General features: G+C 54.7%; 3 protein-coding genes across 8 annotated transcripts; 2 read left to right on the top strand and 1 right to left on the bottom strand.

Moving 5' to 3' along the window:
* Positions 1 to 96: 96 nt before the first annotated feature.
* Positions 97 to 10968, top strand: Skiv2l (Ski2 like RNA helicase). The gene is made up of 28 exons (XM_004671931.2): positions 97 to 205; positions 310 to 413; positions 1846 to 1955; positions 2048 to 2165; positions 2259 to 2373; positions 2486 to 2560; positions 2784 to 2837; positions 2913 to 3103; positions 3590 to 3718; positions 3918 to 4063; positions 4340 to 4486; positions 4608 to 4692; positions 4827 to 4933; positions 5133 to 5279; positions 5366 to 5462; positions 5627 to 5839; positions 5913 to 6023; positions 7679 to 7909; positions 8205 to 8342; positions 8476 to 8613; positions 8735 to 8839; positions 9062 to 9212; positions 9300 to 9426; positions 9604 to 9814; positions 9931 to 10041; positions 10110 to 10328; positions 10493 to 10633; positions 10722 to 10968. Exons 1-28 carry the CDS (start codon positions 184 to 186, stop codon positions 10920 to 10922), a joined length of 3744 nt encoding a protein of 1247 aa, XP_004671988.2. The 5' UTR covers positions 97 to 183; the 3' UTR covers positions 10923 to 10968.
* On the bottom strand, positions 1685 to 13029 carry Dxo (decapping exoribonuclease). 6 transcript variants are annotated; one of them, XR_006638565.1, is made up of 9 exons: positions 12453 to 13029; positions 12088 to 12323; positions 11782 to 12001; positions 11538 to 11673; positions 11303 to 11397; positions 11022 to 11223; positions 6624 to 6829; positions 4761 to 5879; positions 1685 to 4553 (listed from the first exon to the last, which is right to left on the bottom strand). XR_006638565.1 is itself a non-coding variant. In XM_045157262.1 (7 exons), the coding sequence occupies exons 1-6, from the start codon at positions 12776 to 12778 to the stop codon at positions 11073 to 11075; spliced, it is 1164 nt and encodes a 387-aa protein (XP_045013197.1). In that variant the 5' UTR covers positions 12779 to 13029; the 3' UTR covers positions 8000 to 10929; positions 11033 to 11072. The 6 variants fall into 6 exon arrangements, 2 of the variants coding, with proteins under 2 accessions (XP_045013197.1, XP_004672043.1); XR_006638564.1 differs by having other exon boundaries at positions 1685 to 5847; XR_006638563.1 differs by having other exon boundaries at positions 1685 to 5879.
* A 167-nt stretch (positions 13030 to 13196) lies between these two features.
* Positions 13197 to 21953, top strand: Stk19 (serine/threonine kinase 19). The gene is made up of 7 exons (XM_004671933.2): positions 13197 to 13296; positions 13362 to 13498; positions 19735 to 19830; positions 20065 to 20204; positions 21017 to 21114; positions 21218 to 21365; positions 21526 to 21953. Exons 1-7 carry the CDS (start codon positions 13197 to 13199, stop codon positions 21569 to 21571), a joined length of 765 nt encoding a protein of 254 aa, XP_004671990.1. The 3' UTR covers positions 21572 to 21953.
* Positions 21954 to 22391: the final 438 nt, after the last annotated feature.

The raw sequence follows: 22391 nt of genomic DNA on the forward strand, positions 1-22391 counted from the left end.
GGGGCGATGACGTCGCGCGGACGCAGAACGCGGTAACCAAGGCGGCGGCGCAGCCGCTTCCGCCCGGCCGCGCTCGCCCCCGCGCCGGAAGTCGCTTCAACTTCCGCCCGTCTCGGGGCGGAGCCTACTCCGCGGCTACCAGTTGAGTTTCCGGGCTGCTCCGGCGGCCGCTGTACCTTCGGGATGTTGGAGACTGAGCGACTTGGTGAGGGCAGGGGGACTTCAAGTCTTGGCCCGAGGAGCGCACGGCGGATGACTCTTGACCCCTGAGCTGTGACCCTTCTCTCTCCCCGCCCCCATTCCCCGTAGTGCTGCCTCCCCCGGACCCCCTGGACCTGCCCCTCCGCGCCCTGGAAGTGGGATGCACAGGACGCTGGGAACTGCTGAACGTGCCCGGGGCTCCCGAGAGCACCGTGAGTGACAGTTGACCCGCGCGGAGCCTGAAACCAGCGACACCCTTTTGTCAGGACCTCGCACTTCCGTGGCTGTACGCTGTCATCCGGGTCCTGTCGGTACCGGACGGCCCCGAGGAGGACGGAGCGGGGAGTGCTGGGGATCCTCTCCGAGCTGCTCGGTGCACCGCGTCTCCCCCTTCTGTGCAGCGCCCTTCTGTCCGCAGGCCTCAGGGCACTAGTCGTGGACATGCTAGCTTTTTGAGTCCCTGGATCCTCATCAGTAGGTCCAACCCCCCCCCCTTTTTTTTTTCGGTTTTTCGAGGTAGGGTGTCACTCTGGTCCAGGCTGACCTGGAATTAACTCTGTCATCTCAGGGTGGCCTTGAACTCATGGCAATCCTCCTACCTCTGCCTCCCCAGTGCTGGGATTAAAGGCGTGCGCCACCACGCCCGGCAAAAAAACCCTTCTTAATATTAGTGATTCTCGTCTTTTAAGTATACCTCGTGATTAATCTGTGTGAGTCTGAGATCCAGTCTGTGTAAAGTAGTGCCCCAGCTCATCCAGTTGAAGGTAGTGTTTTGGACAATCTTTGGAATGCAAGTGATGGCCCTCGCCGGTCTATTGGGGCCGTCTCCCATCTGATCGAAACACAACTGCCATGACCTCCTTTAAAAAATTCTTTTCTCGGGCTGGAGGGATGGCTTAGCGGTTAAGCGCTTGCCTGTGAAGCCTAAGGACTCCGGTTCGAGGCTCGATTCCCCAGGACCCACGTTAGCCAGATGCACAAGGGGGCGCACGCGTCTGGAGTTCGTTTGCAGAGGTTGGAGGCCCTGGCGCGCCCGTTGTCTATCTGCGTACCTCTTTCTCTGTTACTCTCAAGTCAATAAAAATGAACCAAAAAAGGTTTTAAAAAATTCTTTTTTTTTTTTTTTTTTTTGTTTGTTTTTGGTGGTAGGGTCTCACATTAGCCCAAGTTAACCTGGAATTCATCACGAAGTCTCAGGGTGGCCTTGAGCTCATGGTGATCCTACCACTGGCTCCTGAGTGCTGGGATTAGAGGTGTGTGCCACCCATGCCTGGCTAGCCTCTTAAAAAGAAGCAAACAAACTTGTTTTAAGTATTTATTTATTTGAGAGAGAACAGGCACACCAGGGCCTCTAGATACTGCAAACGAAATCCAGACAAAGGTGCCACATTATGCAGCTGGCTTCCATGGGTCCTGGGGAATTGAACCTGGGTCCTTAGGCTTCCCAGGCCAGTGCCAGGGCCTCTAGATACTGCAAACGAAATCCAGACACAGGGGCCACATTATGCAGCTGGCTTCCATGGGTCCTGGGGAATTGAACCTGGGTCCTTAGGCTTCCCAGGCCAGTGCCATAACTGCTAAGCCATCTCTCCAGCCTGCATTGCCTCTTTTAATTGCACTTTCTCTGTCGTGCCCTCGGCCCAGCTTCCCCATGGCCTCCCTCCCTGTGCCCCGGCCCTACAGCAAGAAGCAGAGCAACTGTTCCTGTCATGCCCAGCCTGGCTCCCTCTGCATGCTGTAGAGCACTCGGCTCGGTGAGGACTCTGGAGGGACCTGAGCTAGGCCAGCTGAGAAATAGGGAGAGGCAGAAAGTAGACTCCAAAGTCACCTTCCCTCCTCTCTCCAGAAAATGGCCAAGAAAGACCGATCCCTGGTCGCTCCTGGCTGCACCTGGGGCTCCAGTCCCATCCGACCTTCAGGCCCAAAGACACCCAACCACAGGCCAGATACTGGGCTACAAGGAGGTAAGAGATCAGCAGCTAGCACAGGAAGCAGAGCTGGGGAAGGTGGTCAGAGATGAGGCTCAGTTTCACTGGGACTCTGGTCTCTTGCCTCAGGTCCTGCTGGAGAACACCAGTCTGTCAGCCACCACCTCCTTGTCTCTTCGCCGGCCTCCTGGGCCAGCCTCCCAGTCTCTGTGGGGGAACCCAACACAGTACCCTTTCTGGCCAGGTAAGTTGTGTGGTCACAGGGTGGTGGCAGAGGGAGCATTTAGACTTCAGGAAAGGGTTTCCCCATTCATCCTGAGTTGCTCTCATTTTTTGAATACCTGTGATCACTCTAGGCGGGATGGATGAGCCTACCATCACAGATCTAAACACTCGGGAAGAGGCTGAGGAGGAGATAGACTTTGAGAAAGGTGAGGTGAGCTCTTTGTCTGAAGAGGAAGGGCCACCCTTGTGTGGTTTTGGAAATTAGGAAAAGGTGTCCTCCCAACCTCTCACAAAGGAGAGACATCCTTTCTGCTATTAGGAAATGGTCACAGCAGCCGTGCCCAGCTGCAATGTCCCTGTTGTATAGTGTAGAACTCATGCAACAGCCTGCCACAGCCCTGATGCTGTCTCTCTATCCCCCCGCCCCAGATCTTCTCACTGTCCCACCGGGCTTCAAGAAAGGCGTGGACTTTGCTCCCAAGGGTGAGTTTGATGAGGATTTGCCGGGTGCACTGCTCTAGGGACAGCTGGATGTGACAAGGTGGCTTTGCTCCTCAGATCACCCAGCTCCAGTGCCCGGGTTGCTCAGCCTCAGCCGTCTGCTGGAGCCTCTGGATCTGGGTGGAGGTGATGAGGACGAGAGTGAGGCTGTGGGCCAGCCAGGAGGTCCTGGAGGAGACACTGCATCGTCCCCTCCCTCCAGTGCTCCCCTGGCTCGAGCAAGCAGCTTGGAGGACCTCGTGTTGAAGGTGGGTGGCTCTGGGTGGAAGAGGTGAGCAGGAAGAGGCCCTGCTCCTCGAGAGGGTGGGTGGCTTGGTTGTCTGAGGGGAGGAGCGGCACATCTTGGGGAGACTGGCAGGCAAGCGCTCTCTGAGGCTATGCATTAACCCCCCACCCTGACACTTTTAAAAATATACGTGCATACATGTGTGTGTGTGGTGCACATGTGGAGATCAGAGGACAGCCTTAGGGTGTTGATCTTCTCTTTCCACCTTGTTTGAGACACGGTAGCTCTCATTTGTTTCTGTCATCAGAAAGGCCACACCAGCTGGCCCACAGGCTTTGGAATTTTCCTGACTGTCTCCCATTGTTTAGACAGTAGGGATGACAGACGCTTGTGCTTCTGTGCATCTGGCATATGTGGGTGCTGGGGATCCGAACTCCAGTTTGCAGGCTTGTGGAGCAAGTGCCTTTAACCACAGAGCCTCCCCCAGCCCTGCCTCGGACTTTTCTAGGATGCATCCACAGTCATGTCTTCCCCGGAACCTCCCAAGCCTCCACCTCAGGAGCAGTGGGCCGTCCCTGTGGACGTTACCTCCCCTGTGGGTGATTTCTACCGCCTCATTCCGCAGCCAGCGTTCAAGGTACTATGGCCTAGGTCTTGCACAGTCTTCTGACCTCTTCATGACCCAGCGCCTGGCTCTGCCTTCTAGCATCCCCTCATCTCCTTCATCCACCAGAGGCCAGACGCCTTCCAGGCCTGTCTTGGTCTTCCTCCCTCTGCCCTGTGTGTGGGAAGAAGAAAGGTCCTCTTCTTGCAGCCCACTGCGTTCTCTTACACAGTGGGCATTTGAGCCAGACGTGTTCCAGAAACAAGCCATCCTGCACCTGGAGCGGCATGACTCTGTCTTTGTGGCAGCTCACACGTCGGCTGGGAAGACAGTTGTAGCTGAGTATGCCATTGCCCTGGCCCAGAAACACATGACACGGTAAAATGGTCTCCTTGGCTTCCCCTTCTCCAGTCATCTCTCCTGTTAGCTCTCTGCCTCATTCTTTAGATATGAGGTCAGGAGGCTGAGTTGGGGCCCAGAGAGAAATCAGAAGCCTGGTGGGAGAAAAGGGTAGAAAGATGATGCAGGCTAGTTTAGGAGAGTTCCAGGGCTGTTTGTGTGAAGAAAGAGTGTAACTCTGGGAGAGTTCACACTGAAGATGGGTGCTGGCTTTGGGTGCATGTGGAGGGATTGGCTCACTTTACACTCTCCTAGGACCATCTACACTTCCCCCATCAAGGCTCTGAGCAACCAGAAGTTCCGAGACTTCCGGAACACATTTGGGGATGTGGGTCTGCTCACTGGAGACGTGCAACTGCATCCGGAGGCCTCTTGTCTCATCATGACAACGGAGATCCTTCGGTGAGAGTGGGGTCCTCTGACGTGGGTTTGGGTGGTCCCAGGAGGCTGCTCCAGAGAGCCTGCCTGCCTGCTGAGGAGATGGGAGCCACTGAGGTATCAGCATGTGGCCTTTTTTTCTCAGCTCCATGCTATACAGTGGCTCAGATGTCATCCGGGACCTGGAGTGGGTGATCTTTGACGAAGTGCACTATATCAACGATGCCGAGGTGAGGGAGCAGGGAGCAGCTCCCCTGACCCACACCCCAAGGACGTCCTTACTGCCTTCTTGGCCCACCTGGGCTTGGGAGGCAGCAGTTCGTCTGTGTGCTCCTGGTGACCTGTGTTCCCCATGTGTGTCCAGCGTGGGGTCGTGTGGGAGGAGGTACTCATCATGCTCCCTGACCATGTCTCCATCATCCTCCTGAGTGCCACTGTCCCCAATGCCCTGGAGTTTGCTGACTGGATCGGGTGAGCTTGGTGATCGGGTGAAGGCGCCCTGGTATTCCTCAATCAGGGCTGGAAGAGAAGGGTCCCCTGGGCCCAAAACATTCTGCATGTTGAGATGGATGGTGGGGGAAGTTCTTCCATTCTGGGTCTCAGATGGGACTGGGAGACAGTGGGCTCCTTCCTGCAGCCACCTCTGAACTGTGCCCTCTGCTCCCTTTAGGCGGCTAAAGCGTCGGCAGATCTTTGTGATCAGCACTGTCTCCCGCCCAGTCCCCCTGGAGCACTATCTTTTTACAGGGAATAGCCCTAAGACGCAGGGGGAGCTCTTCCTGCTACTGGACTCCCGAGGGGCCTTCCACACCAAGGGGTAAGCCCAGGGCCTTCCACACCAGAGGGAAATCCCAGGGCTGGGGAGTTGGGGTCAGGCCTGAGGCCACCCCTTCCTGTGCCCAGATATTATGCTGCTGTGGAAGCCAAGAAGGAACGGACGAGCAAACACGCACAGACCTTTGGGGCCAAGCAGCCCACACACCAGGGGGGACCTGCACAGGTGAGAGCTGGGAGCAGTGTCTGCCGACACCTGCTTCTTGACCACCCTTTTGTTCTTGTCTCCCAGGGCGTGAACTTTAGGTTTGAGCCCTGCAGAGCTTGACATGAGCTCACCTCTTCCACTGATTCAAGGACTCACCCTGTGCCTGTGTCCTTCTTCCTCAGGACCGTGGAGTGTACCTGTCCTTGCTGGCCTCCCTCCGTACCCGGGCCCAGCTGCCTGTGGTAGTGTTCACCTTCTCCCGTGGCCGCTGTGATGAGCAGGCCTCAGGTCTCACCTCACTGGACCTCACCACCAGTTCAGAGAAGAGTGAGATCCACCTCTTCCTGCAGCGCTGCCTCGCGCGTCTTCGAGGCTCTGACCGCCAGCTGCCCCAGGTGCGTCCCTGCAGAGGTGGGTGGTGGTGCGATGCAAGACCTGTTCAGACCAAGACCTGCCTGTCATCCACAGGTCCTGCACATGTCAGAGCTGCTGCGCCGGGGCCTGGGTGTGCACCACAGTGGTATCTTGCCCATCCTTAAGGAGATTGTGGAGATGTTGTTCAGCCGCGGCCTGGTCAAGGTGAGCATGGTGGGCAAGTGGCCTTCCCAGAGCCCTTAGGGCTGGCCAGAGGCTTAGCGGGGTGGTGCAGGGTTAGGCACCTGGGCCCTGGGTCTAGGTTGCCTGGCTTTGCACCCCAGCTTTGTCATGTCCTCTCTGGATAGCTTTGGGTGAGTTACCTGATCCTCCAAACTTTCCCATCTTAAGCTGGGGTGCACCGTGGCTAGACTGCTAGGTTAGGGAGCAGCTCCTGGCAAGAGTGGCCACAGATGTAGGAGGCTATGAGTCCAGAACTACAGGTACAGCTGTAGCCAGTTTGGGACTATTTGGCATCCTGGTACCAGTTTTTCTTTCCCCATTTATTTGTGAGCAGATTGAGAGAGAGATGGTGACTATGGGCAGGCTAGGGCCTCTTGCTACTGCAAACAAATTCCAAACACGTGCTACTTTTTGCACCTGGCTCTACATAGGTATTGGGAAACTGAACCTAGGCCAGCAGCCTTTGCAAGCAAGTACCTTTAACTGCTGAGCCATCTCCCCAGCCCAGCTTGGCACTGTTTAAGCAAATTGACATATAGCATGCTCTCTGACCCCAAGGTCCATTTCCAGGTATATACCTACCACAAAAATCTCCCACTTTTGTCTATGAAACAGTATGCATTTCCTTTGTTCTCTGTAGTCTTGTTTACGGTAACAGGGTGTCGGTAGTTCTGGTTGTCCTCACTGGAATAATGGCTCAGCAAATGTGGGGAATCTCCCACTGAGTTAGCTGCCAATCAGAAGCAATGGTAGGGACAACTGCAGGTATGTGCATGGATGTTGAGACACTATGTGAGGACAAGAAGGAAGAAAACAAATTAGCTATAGGGCACAGGAAATTGCTCGGTGGTTAAAGATGCTTGCTTTGCCAACCTGAATTCAGACCCCAGCACTCACATAATGCCAGACACAAAGTGGCATGTCTATAATCCCAATGCTTCTATGGCAGTGGACGCAGAGCCAGGAAAATCCTGAAGCCCATGGCCCAGCTAGACTGGCCTTTTAGCAGCAAAAAAGGGACATTGTCTTAAATAAGGTAGGAGAAGGCTAGGGAGATGGCTTAGTGGTTAAGGTGCTTGCCTGCGAAGCCTCAGGACCCATGTTCTCTCCAGATCCCACATTAGCCAGATGCACAAGGTGAGGCAAGTGCAAGGTCACACATGCCCACTAGCTGGCATAAGCGTCTGGGGTTCCACTGCAGTGGCTGAGGCCCTGGCCCGTGCCATTTATCTCTCTGTCTAAAATAAGAAAAAGAAAAATAAGCTAGGAGAGATCCAACACTTCAAGGTTGTCCCAGATCTCCACATGTACTCTGTGGCAAACCCCCCCCCCCAAATTGTCACTGCTGTGGTGTGAGCTATTATATACACACAAAGCAAGATATCTTGTGCAAGGACATTCACATAAAAAGATACATTGGGTCATTGCAGTGGGGGTTGGAAATAGGATGTGGAGGCAAAAGGAAAGAAACAGGGAACTGTATAAGCAAACTGAGGGGACTCAAGTTCTGGCTTTCCTGTGTGTTCTCCTGGATTGCTAAGTGAAGTCCCACAGGTAATGACCTGGGACTGGACTACAGGGTGAAGTGGGCTCAGCCAGGCTCCTTTGCTGACCCTCCCCCTTCCTCTCTGTCCCAGGTCTTGTTTGCCACCGAGACCTTTGCCATGGGTGTGAACATGCCCGCACGCACAGTGGTGTTTGACTCCATGCGCAAGCATGATGGCTCCACCTTCCGGGACCTGCTGCCCGGGGAGTATGTGCAGATGGCAGGTCGGGCAGGCCGGAGGGGCCTGGACCCCACAGGCACTGTGATCCTGCTCTGCAAGGGCCGTGTGCCCGAGATGGCCGATCTGCACCGCATGATGATGGTGAGGGGGTGGCAGCACCAGGCTTTCTCCCACCCCACTTGCGTCTTCTGCTTGGGATAAGCCGAGTTAGAATGACCAAATCCAAGGAGACTGGATTCATCTCCATTTATTGCTTCTGTGCACCTGTAGCTAGATGGGGCCTTTGATTGTCCTTATTCCGTTACCGTAACTAACATTTCACCAGTTTCTGAGGAGCTTGGTCTTGGTGACTGAGTCATCCTAGTGCCCAGAGGACTAGTAAGGCGGCACAGGGGCTCCCCGCCCCAGTCTCGCTGATTGGCCTGCCTGGCTGCAGGGGAAGCCATCGCAGCTGCAGTCCCAGTTCCGCCTCACCTACACCATGATCCTCAACCTGCTGCGGGTGGATGCCCTCCGGGTGGAGGACATGATGAAGAGAAGCTTCTCTGAGTTTCCAGCCCGCAAGGACAGCAAGGTGAGCAGGCTGAGGAGGTCAGCACATCAGGCAGTGGGTCAGTAGCCAGGCTGGGAAGAGGTGGGCATTCAGAGGTCGCTGGGGTGTGACGGTCTGGGCCTGGAGACTTGTGATGATCTTCCCTTCCACTCAGGCCCATGAGGAGGCTCTGGCTGAACTTACCAAGAGACTGGAGGCTTTGGAGGAGCCCGATATGACGGGGCAACTGGCCGACCTGCTTGAGTATTACAGCTGGGGAGAGGAGCTGACAGAGATTCGGGCCGTGATCCAGGTGAGTGGGGGTGTTGGGGAGATGAGGAGGGAGGACAACAGGTCACTCTGTGCTCCTGAGCTTGTCTTGCTGCTCTTGCCACACCTCTTCCCATATCGGTGGGGCCCCTTCTGCTCTCCAGCGGCGCATCATGGAGTCTGTGAACGGGCTGAAGTCTCTCTCAGTGGGAAGGGTGGTGGTCGTTAAGAATGAGGAGCACCACAATGCACTAGGCGTGATCCTGCAGGTGAGCCCGGGAGTGCCTGGACCTGAGGGAGGGAGGCGGAGAGGCCTCGTCCCATCTTACACCCACTTCCTGGTTCTGCCTCCAAGAGGCTGCTCTGGCTGTTTGGCTTGGCCAGCCCTCCACAGTGGGTGCCATGTGGAGACTCCTGGCAGGGTGGACATTCAATGTCCATTTTTAGTGTGCCTTCCTCAATCCCTATGGTGGTATTTCTGCCTCCCTCAGGTCTCCTCAAACTCCACCAGCAGAGTCTTCACCACCTTGGTCTTGTGTGATAAACCTGTAATGGCTGGGGACCCACAGGACGGGGGGCCAGCCACTCCAGCTGTGCCCCACCCAGATGACCTTGTGGGCTTTAAGCTGTTCTTGCCTGAAGGTGAGAGCCAGGCAGGAAAATGGTTTCTGAGCAGTGATAGCAGGGTGCCCGGGCCTCAGAGAGGTTTGGTCTGCTTCCCTTTCACAGGGCCCTGTGACCACACTGTGGCTAAGCTCCAGCCAGCAGACGTGGCTGCTGTCTCTACCAAGGTGCTCCGGGTGAGTGGGGAGAAGATCTTGGAGGACTTCACCAGGAGGCAGCAACCAAAATTCAGGTCAGTGCTGCCAGGGTAGCCTACTCCCAGGAAGGGGCTCATAGTATGAAGTGTATAAGGGATGGTGCCTCGGCCTGGCTAACAGGGACCATGAAGGGGCATGTCCCCAGCACAAAGGGAGGCTCCGGTGGCAAAGGAGTTTTCTGTCCTAGTTGGCAAAACTTGCTCCATCTTCAGGAAGGATCCTCCCCTTGCAGCCGTGACCACTGCTGTCCAGGAGTTGCTGCGTCTGGCTCAGGCCTACCCAGCGGGACCCCCAACACTTGACCCTGTCAATGACCTGCAGCTCAAGGATGTGTCAGTGGTAGAGGGTGGGCTCAGGGCCCGGAAGCTGGAGGAGCTGATCCGGGGGGCTCAGTGTGTGCACAGTCCCCGTTTTCCTGCCCAGGTAGTTCCTAAGTGTGAGTGGTTTCCTCCCCAATGCCTGTAGCCTGGCTGCCCTCACCTGTCCCCAGTGCCTCCCTACTGAGGGAGTGGAGAGGGCTGATGGGCGGCTTTGTGCAGTACCTGAAGCTTCAGGAACGGATGCACATTCGGAAGGAGATGGAGCGGCTGCGCTTCCTACTGTCGGATCAGTCGCTTCTGCTGCTTCCCGAGTACCACCAGCGAGTAGAGGTAGGAAGAATGGAGGTGGCGTGGGGCAGGAAGGCAGGCTTCCCAACCTCCATCCCCTTTTCTTGCAGGTGCTTCGGACCCTGGGTTACGTGGACGAGGCAGGCACTGTGAAGCTGGCGGGACAGGTGGCTTGTGCCATGAGCAGCCATGAGCTGCTCCTCACTGAGCTCATGTTTGACAATGCGCTGAGCACCTTACGGCCTGAGGAGATCGCGGCCCTGCTCTCTGGCTTGGTCTGCCAGAGCCCTGGGGACCCTGGAGATCAGCTCCCGAGTACCCTCAAGGAGGTAGGGAGCACCATCTTCTCCTCTTCTGGGTGGTGGCATTCCCAGTTTCCCCTGCCTCCCTCCCAGCCTGGTGCCTTCTCTAGTGGCAGTGTCTTCTGTGCTCTGGGCCTCCCTGGTCCTGGAGCAGGAAGGCAGGCCTTGACTTCTTCCTTACCCCTTTGCAGGGGATAGAACGAGTCCAGGCTGTGGCCAAGCGGATTGGCGAGGTCCAGGTGGCTTGTGGCCTGAACCAGACAGTGGAGGAATTTGTGGGAGAGCTGAATTTTGGACTGGTTGAAGTTGTGTATGAGTGGGCCCGGGGTATGGTGAGTGCCTGGGTTTGGCAGTTGGCTGGCTATGGAGAGGTTTCCTAGGCCTGATATACTCAGTCTTCACTCTGGCCTCTCTCTACAGCCCTTCTCTGAGTTAGCAGGGCTCTCAGGAACCCCTGAAGGCTTGGTGGTCCGCTGCATCCAGCGCCTGGCTGAGATGTGTCGCTCACTGAGAGGGGCAGCCCGTCTGGTTGGGGAGCCTGTGCTGGGTGCCAAGATGGAGACAGCGGCCACTCTGCTACGGCGGGACATCGTCTTTGCAGCCAGCCTCTACACCCAATGAATGAGGTCTGGGGGAAAGTGTAACAATAAAACAACAAAGCAGGGTATGCTTGAGTTATTGGATGGGGACAGCGGGGCTCAGGCACAGCAGAGGACCTACCAGAAATGCACCTTTATTAGTCTTACACAGGGCTGGTGGCCCTCTGAAGTATCAGTCCTTGGGGGAGGGTGTCCTAGGGAGTGATGGGAGGTCCTGGGTCATGGCTTCCACGTACCACGTGGGCAGAAAGGCATAGGGCGCATCCCGATGTACAGACACGGTGACTGGACCACCAGGCTCCCAGGAGAATAGGTGGACAAGCCTGGGAGCAGATGGAGGTTGGGTAAGAGCCCCAGGCTGAGCTCCTGGACCCGCATGGGTGCAGAGAGCTGGATACTCACCTGGGATCATCCTCAACAACTGTGCTCTGGGCAAAATTAAGGAAAGCGGCACAGAAGTTCATGCACACTGAGGGATTCCAGCCATCAGGGTCATTCTGGAGGGAACGGGGTGGGAGAAGATGGGCAGTGAGGGTGGGGGGAGTGGAAGCCAGACCACAACTCTGGGTGCTGGACTCATGGTCTTGGTGCAGAGGGTAGGGGGATACCGCACAGGCACTCCGACAACCCGCCTTACCCTGACGTGTTCAAACATCTTCATGGTAGGAAAGGTTTTTAGGGAACAGACGAAACCTTCTGGGTTCCGGAAGCCAGCAACAACATTCGGGACCCCTGGGAGGAATGACTGAGCCCACCATTTCAGGAGCTTGTGTCTGACAGGAGAGGCAAGAGGTCAGTGGAGCCCTCCACCATTCACTGCCCCCATGCTCCGGCCACACCCACTCATTTAGGCGCTGGTCCGGCCCGTCCCTATCCTGAACCTGTAGAAGGTCCTCCACTGGCCAGGGCTACGCATCTCCTTGGAGGTCTTGAGCTCCACATAACAGGTGGGGGGCTGTGTAGACGCAGCCTGGGGGTCTGTGCAGTCTACCTCTCCTGAGAAGAGCAGGGGGTGCCTTCCCAGGCGGCTGCGTAGCACAGAGCAGAAGGCCACGTTGGTGTTAACCTCCCCGGAGGGGTCTGGGAAGCCTCCGGGTTTGTCTGCACAAGGAGAGAAGCAGCAGCAGAGCTGGGGGCCTCGGCCTCGGGGGAAGGGGAGCGGGGACGGTGCCTGGGACAACTCTCACCTGCACACATGTACTGCTCGAACTTGTAGCCCATGTACATGAGCTCCTGCAGGAGCGGCGGGCGAGCAAGTCTCTGAGCCCGAGCGGTGGGCGTCTCCACCTCACTCAGGTAGAGTGTTCCCTGGAACCGGGAGGCTGCCAGCTGCCAGCCCTCCTGCCGCTCGTACGGGGTCGTCAGCAACTTTGTCAGGTGTCCGCGCCACGTCACTGTGGCCCCTGCCAGCCAGCCTGGGCCCCTGGCAAGGAAAAGTGACTCTAGCTCACCTGGCTCCCCCTCCAAGAAGCGATGCAGTGCCCTCGAAGGAGCATCTGTTGGCTGTGGGGGCGCAGAGGGCTCCAGATGGGCTCGGCTCGGCTCCGCTCACCCCTCCAGCTGGCCTCGGTGCTCCAGAAGCCAGCGCAGCAGGTGGTCCAAGCCCTCGCGGACCTCCTCGTCCCGGCGTAGGTATCGCTCGGGGTACCCGTCCCGGAGGTCGAAGTCGGGGCCCGGGCCGTTGATGGGGGGCGGGCTGTAGTAGCGCAGCGCTCGGGCGTCGCCGTGGTACCGGCGCTGCGCGTCCAGGGAAAAGCAGCCTAATTGCGAAGGGCGCCGGTAGAAAGGGAAGGGCCCAGAGTACAGGGCGGGCTCCGTGGGCAGCGTGGGGGCCACGTCTAGAGCCTCGGCTTTTCTCTTGGTGGCTCTGGGCTCCATGAGATCCTGAGGGGGAGGGACCGAGCCAGCCTCCAGGCTTCCAGGCTCGGGTCCTGCCCCGCCCCGCTCAGGCACCGAGCGCCCCTGGCCTTGGCCCACGTCCCAGCCCCGGGCCTCCACACGCAGCGGGGGCTAGGAAGTGCGCGCACAGATCTAGGACCCGGTCACCTCAGAAGTCCCCAAAACCTCGACGTCCGCCGCCACCCGGCTGTCACGTCGGGAGCCAAGGCACGCCAAGGCGGGGTTTCGGCTTCTGATGGCGCAATCACTCGGCGACCGTCCGGCGCGGCCCCGCGAGGTGGAAGGGGCGGCGGGAGCCAATCAGAGGCTGGCCCGGCGCGCGCCTCTTCCGTCACCGCTCTGCGCCGGAAGGGCCTGCCGACCAGTCCCGGCCCGCCGGAGCGCCCAGCGCCGGGCTATGAGCCGCAAGCGGCAGCTCCTGGCTCCCGAGGCCTTCGCGCCGAAGCGGCGGCGGGCGCAGGGGGCCGAGGGCGCCGATCCTCTGAAGGCCGAAGCAGGTAACCCTCGGCCCGCCGGTGCGCTTCGGCGCGCTGGCCGCCCCTGACCCGCGCTCTTCCCCCAGGCTCGGCGCGCGCGGCCGTGGCCCAGCTCGCGCAGCTCTTCCCACGAGGCCTGTTCGAGGACACGCTGCCGCCCATCGTGCTCAGGAGCCAGGTGTACAGCCTGCTGCCCGACCGGACGGTGGCCGACCGGCAGCTGGTGAGGACACTCCACGAACACCCCACAGTCGGCCAGCTGGGGGCCATGCAAGAGCGAAGCTGGGGGGGGGGTTGCGGGGACGCTGCGGTGCAGATCACCACTCAGGCCCTTGATGAGGTGGGAGGGGGTGGTACCTTGGAGGTAGAGCAGGTCGGAGGAGTCTGCAGTTGGGGGAGGGCAGCAGGTGAAGGCCTAGACTAGGCGAGTGTGGGAGGGAGGGAGGACTTCCTGTACCTCCCAGATCCCCCAGGCGACAGACCAGGGGGCTGGTGGAGTGCACAGAGGAAAACACCGAGTGGATGGAGCACGTAGACAGTTGGGTTGGAGGTGTTGGTATCAGCTGATAAGACTTGATCGTTCTATGCCCGTGACGCTGAAGTCAAAGGCATTAAGGTGTAAAGGTGTAGTTTGTAGACAGATGTGAGTGAGATATGGTAGGCAGAGTAGTGATTTTAACCGTCTGACCAAGCTTAGAAGGTGATGGAGTCCTTGACCGTTTTTCTCCGGAGGAATACATATATATATGTTATGCATATGCAGAGTATGTTTAAGGTTTGTTGGGGAGCTGGGCCTGGTGACTCACATCTTTAATCCTAGTACTTGGGAAGCCGAAGTAGAAGGATTGAAGTGAGTTGAAGACCAGCCTTAGCTAAAGAGTGAGTTCCAGGTCAGCCTGGGCTGCAGTGAGACCCTGCCTTAAAGGAAAAAGAAGTAGAAGAAGAAGAAGAAAGAAATAACTTAAGAAGATTTACAAAGCAAATACACACTTGGCCACTACTTAAGCCAGACAAGATCATGGCCAGCACCCCACATAGCTTTCTGACCCAATTCTGAAAGCCACTGGGAGGTGACCACTACCCCTTACTGCTGTATTTATTCCTGTGGTTTTCTTTGTACTACACATGTGTGTATTCATAAACAACATAGCTCAATGTTACCCATTTTTGAACTTATACATCTAAACATATCCAGTATCTTACAGTCTGTTAATGCTGCTGTAAGAAAAACTGGCTAGTCTACGTTAGACACAACAGAATCTATTTGTTTAAATATTTGTAACTATTTTTGAACAGAAAGAAAGACAGAGAATGGGCATGCTGGGGCCTCCAGCTGCTGCAAATGAGCTCTAGATCCATATGCCACTTTGTGTATCTGGCCTTACATGTGTACTGGGGAGTCAAACTCAGGTTGTTAGGCTTTGCAGGCAAGCACCCTCACTGATGAGCCATCTCTCCAGCCCCAGAATCCATTTCTTTTTATAATTTTTTTGTTTATTTTTATTTATTTATTTGAGAGTGACAGAGAGAGAAGGAGGCAGATAGAGAGAGAGAGAGAATGGGCGTGTCAGGGCCTCCAGCCATTGCAAACAAACTCCAGACATATGCACCCCCTTGTGCATCTGGCTTATGTGGGTCCTGGGGAATTGAGCCTCGAACCGAGGTCCTTAGGCTTCACAGGCAAGCACTTAACCACTAAGCCATCTCTCCAGCCCCCCACAATCTATTTCTTAAAAGGAAAGATGGCTTAGTGGTGCTTGTAAAGCCTAAGGAACCATGTTTGACCCTGTAGATCCAATGTAAGCCAGATGCACAAAAGTGAGGCAAGTGAAAGGTCACACATGCCCACTAGGTGGCACAAGCAAGCATCTGGAGTTGAATTTCAGTGGCTGAGGTCCTGGTGTACCAGGTCACTCCTCACCTGGTCTCCCCCCGCCCCCCACAAATAAACGAATAAAAAACTTTATAGAGGCTGAAGCTAGGATCAGAGGCTCAGCAGACTCAGTATCTGGTGAGGACTGGCTCTCAGCTTCCAAGACAGTGTCTGTTACTGTGTCCTCACATGGTAGTAGAGATGGGAGGACCAGGCAGCTCTCTGAAGCCTCTTTAAAAAATATTTTAGATTTTAAGCCGGGTGTGGTGGCACACGCCTTTAATCCCAGCACTCGGGAGGCAGAGGTAGGAGGATTGCCGCGAGTTCAAGGCCACCCTGAGACTCCATAGTGAATTCTAGGTCAGCCTGGGCTAGAGTGAGACCCTACCTTGAAAAACCAAAAAAATAAAAAAATATATTTTATATTTTTAAATCGGGCGTGGTGGCGCATGCCTTTAACCCCAGCACTTAAGAGGCAGAGGTGGGAGGATCGCCAGGAAATCAGGGCCACCCTGAGACTACATAGTGAATTCCAGGTCAGCCTGAGCTAGAGTGAGATCCTACCTCGAGAAACAAACAAACAACAAATATATAGTTTTAATTTATTTATTTGAGAGAGAAAGAGAATGGGCACTCTGGGGCCTCCAGCCACTGCAAATGAACTCCAGGCATGTATCATCATGTGCATCTGGCTTACATGGACACTGGTGAATTGAACCTGGGTCCTTAGACTTCACAGGTAAGCACCTTAACCGTTAAGCCATCTCTAAAACCTGTCTTTATGTAGAGACATTAGCTTGCTTCATGAGAGCGGATCCTTTAAAGTCCAGTCACCTCCCAAAGGCCCCACTTACTGTGTGTGCACTTACTTGTGTGTGCACCTGTATGTACAGGTCACATGCACGTGTGCAGATGCTCATGTTTGCACATGCATGTGGAGGACAGACATCAGCTGTCTTTCCTCTTTTGCTCTCCACCTTGAACCTATAATTTGCCCATTTGTCTAGGCAAACGAGCCAGCAAGTTCCAGGGATCCTTTGTCTTCCTGTGCAGTGCTGGGATCACAGGGCTACGGCATCTTACATAGGTTTTGGGGGGCCAAACTTGAGTCCTCATGCTTGGGCAGCAAGCACTTCACCCATTGAGCACCAGGCCTCACTTCTTCATGTCATCACACCTCAGTGTTGAAGTTCCGTCCTGAGGATTTGTGGTGGTGGTGCTGGGCATTGACCCCATTCTCATGAGTGTGAGGCAGATGTTTACCATTGACTTAACGCCTCATCCCAACATTGTATTTTCCTTTAAGGTAGGGTCTCAGTGTAACCTAGGCTGACCTGGAAATCACTGTGTAGTCTCAGGGTGGCATTGAACTCATGGTGTGGTTTGATTCAGGTGTCCCCATAAACTTAGGTGTTCTGAATGCTAGGTCCCCAACTGATGGCACTTTGTGAATTGAAGCTTCCTGGAGGCAGTGTATTGATGGGGGTGGGCTTGTGGGTGTCATAGCCAGCTTTCTCTTTTCTCCTGTTGTTGTCCACCTTATGTTGACCAGGGGATGATGTCCACCCTCTGCTCATGCCATCAATTTCTCCTGCTATCATGGAGCTTCCCCTCGAGCCTGTAAGCCAAAATAAACTCTTCTCCCACAGGCTGCTTTTTTTTTTTAAGAAAATATTTTTATTTATTTATAGGTTGAGAGAGAGACAAAGAGAAAGAGGTAGACAGAAAGAGAGTGAGTATGGCTTCACCAGGGCCTCTTGCCACTGCAAGTGAACTCCAGAAGAATGCACCACTTTGTGCATCTGGCTTTACGTGGGTACTGGGAAATCAAACCCAGGCCAGCAAGCTTTGCTTTAACTGCTGAGCCAACTTCCTGGCCCCCTTTTTTTTTTAAATTTTTAAATTTTTATTAACATTTTCCATGATTATAAAAAAATCCCATGGTAATTCCCTCCCCCCCACGACACTTTCCCCTTTGAAATTCCATTCTCCATCATATTACCTCCCCATCTCAATCATTGTACTTACATATATACAGTATCAACCTATTAAGTACCCTCCTCCCTTCCTTTCTCTCCCCTTTATATCTCCTTTTTAACTTACTGGCCTCTGCTACTAAGTAATTTCCTTCTCACACAGAAGCCCAGTCGTCCCACAGGCTGCTTTTGATTGGGTGTATTCTGCCAGCAATGCGAGCCTGGTGTTGGGATTAACAATGTGTGCTGCCCCGCCCCACCCCGCTGTGAAGGCACATAATTGGGCTTCACATTGTTATACTGGAACAGTTTGCTGAAGGAAGAGACAGCATCCCATATGATTTTGATGTAGATGGAACCTGGGCTTTTTTCTCTCTCTCTCTTTCTTTCTTTCTTTTTTCCGAGGTAGGGTCTCACTGTAGCTTAGGCTGACCTGGAATTCACTTTGTAGTCTCAGGGTGACCTCGAACTCATGGTGATCCTCCTACCTCTGCCTCCTGAGTGCTGGGATTAAAGGTGTGCGCCACCAGGACTGCCTTTCTGTTTTCTTTTGATTCATTATGTTGGTTAGAAATTAATGTATGTCAGGGGCTGAGAGATGGCTCAGTGGTTAAAGGTGCTTGCTTGTAAGGCCTTATGGCCTGGGTTCAATTCGCCAGCTACCCACAGCATACATTTGCAGCAGCAAGAGATCCTGGTGCACCCATGCAAGCACACAGGTGCAAATATTTTAATTTTTAGATAAATGTGTGTGTGGCCTGGGGAAATGGCTTAGTAGTTAAGGCACTTGCCTGAAAAGCCAAAGGACCCGGGTTCGATTCCCTAGGGCCCATGTAAGCCAGATACACAAGAGGGCACATGTGTCTGGAATTCGTTTGCAGCAGCTGGAGGCCATGGCATGCCCATTCTCTCTCTATCTCTGCTCTCTCAAAAAGAAAAAAAAGAAAGAAATGTATGTACATGTGCCTAGCATGCATGTGGAGGCCAGAGGATAGCCTTGGGGTGTCCTAGCCTTATATGGGTGCTAGAGAATTGAACTTGGGTTGGCAGGCTTTGCAAATAAGTGCCTTTAACCATTGAGCCATCTCCCCAGACCGCTGTTGTTTCTTTGTGTTGGGAATCTTGAAACTTTTCTCTTGTAGCTCTTTATGAAATTTGCAATTACTGCAGGGTGTGGTAGTGCATTCCTTTAATCCCAACACTCAGGAGGCAGAAGTAGGAGGATCATCATGAGTTTGAGGCAACCCTGAGACTCCATAGTGAATTCCAGGTCAGCCTGGGCTAGAGCAAGACCCTACCTCAAAAACAACAAAAAGTGCAATTACTGAGAACTAGTTAGATGTGATAACTCAGGTTTCTAATCCCCAGTGTTGGGAAAGCTGAGGCAGAAGAATTATGAGAGTTTGAGGCAGTCTGAACTACATGGTAAATTCCAGGCCAATCAGCTACAGCATGAGACCCTATCTCAAACAGAAAACCAAAAATAGCCTGGTGTGGTGGTGCATGCCTTTAATCCCAGCACTTGGGAGGCAGAGGTAGGTGGATTGCCGTGAGTTCAAGACCACCCTGAGACTACAGAGTGAATTTTAGGTCAGCCTGGGCTAGCAAGACCCAACCTTGGAAACCCCCCCCACACACACACACACCACCAAAAAAAAAAAAAAAAATTGTGAACCAGTCACCTTACCATGCTTTGAACAGTGGAATTTATTCTTTTTTTTTTTTTGTCCATTTTTTATTTATTTGAGAGTGACAGACACAGAGTGAAAGACAGATAGAGGGGGAGAGAGAGAATGGGCGTGCCAGGGCTTCCGGCCACTGCAAGCGAACTCCAGACGCGTGCGCCCCCTTGTGCATCTGGCTAACGTGGGACCTGGGGAACCGAGCCTCGAACTGCGGTCCTTAGGCTTCATAGGCAAGCGCGTAACCGCTAAGCCATCTCTCCAGCCCAGAATTTATTCTTATATAGTTGTTTTGGTACTAAAATAGTTTTGGTATTAACAAGATAGAATTTTTGATAACTTCAGTCTGGCCATCTTCTGTGGTCTGTTTTTGCTTCTCCTCAGTTTTGCTTCCTGTGTGCTTGGTGGCTTTCGGCCACGTGCTGCACAGATGGGCTTGGGGCAGCAAACACATCTGTGTTTCAGTTCCCTCAAAGCTCTTGTTTTCATTTCAGCATGTGTTCATTCCTATTGTCTTGTGAGCTCTGTGATGTTTAAACAGTTTAATATCTTTTTTTCCCCCCCAAGGTAGGGTCTCACTCTAGCCAGGCTGACCTGGAACTCACTCTGTAGTCTCAGGCTGGCCTCGAAGTCCTACTACTCCTACTACGGCAATCCTCCTCCTCCTGCCTCCCAAGTGCCACCACGCCCAGCTTAACACTTTCTAATCTTAGCTCCTGGCATGAGTGTGTTCTTAGAAAGTATGTGTATTGACTGACAACTGATTAGGGAGGGTGGGTGGCTAGTTGCAGAAGGTGGCTTGAGGACCACCTCATCATGTCCCTTTACTCTCTCCCTGCAAACATGCCCCATTATCAGGCAGACGCTCCCTGCCCTGAGTATCTGTCTAGCCTGCCCTGACCTTCCACTTCCATCTTTGTGGAGACAGAAGGCGCTCCAGGAGCGGGGAGAGGTCAGAGCCATCCAGCTGGGCTTCGACTCGGACTCTCACGGGGTTGTCTTCACCGAGGACTACACGGCCTCGGTATGTGCGGGGTGCGCGTGGTGTGTGAGGGTGTGGAGAGGTGGGGAGGTTGGGAATGAAGACAAAAGAAAGGAGGGCACGGGCCTCTGGTAAGCAGTGACAGGAGTGGCGGTGCACGGTAGGGTAGGAGAAGTGGGAGGACCTGAGGAGGTCAGAATAAGTGCAGTCCTGGAGGTAGAGGCAGGTGGAGGGCCCCAGTGTGGGGCTGCATCGTGGTGTCTTCTCTGGTTCCAGGTCCTCAAGGCCTGCGCTGGCCGCCCTTATGCTGGGGCAGTGCAGAAGTTTCTGGCCGCAGTGCTTCCAGCCTGTGGAGACCTTAGTTTCCAGCAGGACCAAATGACACAGACCTTTGGCTTCAAGGATCCAGAGATCACGTGAGACTTGGGTAGAGGGGTCCACAGAGGCAGACCTGGCACCTCCCTTCCTCCTTCCATTCCCTCATCCCTTCTAGCAATCCTCTGTCTTAAAGGGCTGAGGCTTCTGGACTGGAGAATTCAGGAATGCTGGGGACTCAATAATACCTATAAGCCTAACGGGAGCCGTGCCTGATGTTACTCATGCTAGAACTCACAGAAAGACTAGTAGGAGCTGTGGTGCCCCCAAACATCTATGTTCAGAGAAACCCCTATAAAGAAAAGAAAAAAAATGGGGCAAAAGCTAAAGTTACTTTGTAACCCACATATGTGTAGAAAGCCTCTAAAAAGCAAGTTCTTGCCATACGTGGTAGCGCATGCCTTTAATCCCAGCACTCTAGAGGCAGAGGTAGGAGGAGCACCATGAGTTCCAGGCCACCCTGAGACTACATAGTGAATTCCAGGTCAGCCTAGGCTAGACTGAGATCCTACCTTGAAAAAACAAAACCTGAAGGGGGGGGGGGGAGAAAAGGACCAAGTTCTTACCTTCCCTGGGGAAATGAAATAGCAGGAGCTGTGTGGCAAGAGTTCCTAGGCCTCACTGGGCCCAAGAAGACCCTCGCTGTACATCAGGGCCTGAGGTCAGGGGCTCCCTGTGGAGTAGTTTTACTGATAGTCAGTTTCAAGAAAGAAAGGGGGAGCAGCCGCCCGGTGCACACAAACCCCGGGACTGTGTGGAGCCGGCTGTCCTGTGTGGTGAGCAGACGTCAGCAGAGACGTGGGGGGTTCTCAGGGCGCACACCACTTCTTTTCTGGCCTCCCGCTCCCTGCAGGCACCTGATAAGCGCCGGGGTCCTCACTGTTCGCGATGCTGGCAGCTGGTGGCTGGCTGTGCCCGGAGCTGGGAGATTCATCAAGTGCTTCATTAAAGGTATCCTGTCGGCAGCTCGGGCCTTTCAGCCGCTCAACAGCACCCTTTAGTGACTCCAAGGCTCCAGGTCTCACTCCCCTTTCCTGGGCCACCCCTTCTCCAGGGCGCCAGGCTGTACTCGGTATGATCCGGAAGGCCAAGTACCGGGAGCTGCTCCTGTCAGAGCTCCTGGGCCGGCGGCCCCCTTCGGCAGTGAGGCTCGGCCTTGCCTACCATGTGCACGACCTCATTGGGGCCCAGCTGGTGGACTGGTGAGTGTCCTTCAGCCTCTGTAGATGACAGCCGTGATTTAAGGGATGCTGGATGCACTAGCAAAGCCTTGTGTCTCTCCCTGCCCCCACCCCTCATGTGGGACTCAAACACACCTTGCCACGCGTGCTCACACCTGGACTTTGGCTTTCTCTCATACAGCGTCTCCACCACTTCCGGAACCCTCCTCCGCCTGCCAGAGACGTGAGGATCCTGCTCATCAGGGGGACTGATGGATCCCAGCGGTGCTGACCCAGGGTGGCTGATCAGGGTCACCTGGGGAAGGCCCCGGCGCCAGCATGAGTGCTGGGCTCATGGGTGCCCATGGAACTGCTGCCGCAAGCTGGAGCTGGGGCCCCTGGTGGGCTGTGGGTGTTGCTGCCCCCTGGTGGGCTGTGGGCGTTGCTGCTCTGTGTAGAACCGGGAGCTCTGCTGAGTCCGTGCCACTGCCAGTCATCAGTGGTCCCATCATGATTCTTTCCTGGGCTCCTGGGGAGACTGGGGAAGGAGGTAGAGTCCTCTGCCCTACATGCTGGGTTGGAATTACCAAATAAAGCATTGCTGCCTGTGAGGTCAGGACATGGCGTTCATGCAACGTGTGCTTGTGTCTCATTTGGGGGTAGAGGTGAAGGCAAACTTGGCCTGAGGATTGCCTCATTCCCAGAGGACGGGTTGGCTGACATCCAGGCTATTGTCTCCGGGTGGTGAGGGTGCACCCATCTTCTGACCACAGGATGTATGCTAGGGTCTGTAGAAAGCTGAAGACCATAGTTCAGTTTCGGTTGAAAGTTAAGAGTCATGGGTCTTAGAAACCCATCCTTGTTTTGTTTTTGATTTTATTTGCAAGCAAAGAGAGGAAAGAGAATGGACACACCAGGGCCTCTAGCCACTGTACATGAACTCCAGATGCATGTGCCACTTAGTGCATCTGGCTTTATATGGGTACTGGGGAGTTGAGTAACTGCTGAGCCATCTCTCCAGCTCCCTTGTTAGGACTCAGCTGTCCCATGTTGGGTCCTTGCACACTC

The sequence above is a fragment of the Jaculus jaculus genome, chromosome 8, assembly GCF_020740685.1.
Source record: "Jaculus jaculus isolate mJacJac1 chromosome 8, mJacJac1.mat.Y.cur, whole genome shotgun sequence".
NCBI lineage: Eukaryota > Metazoa > Chordata > Mammalia > Rodentia > Dipodidae > Jaculus > Jaculus jaculus.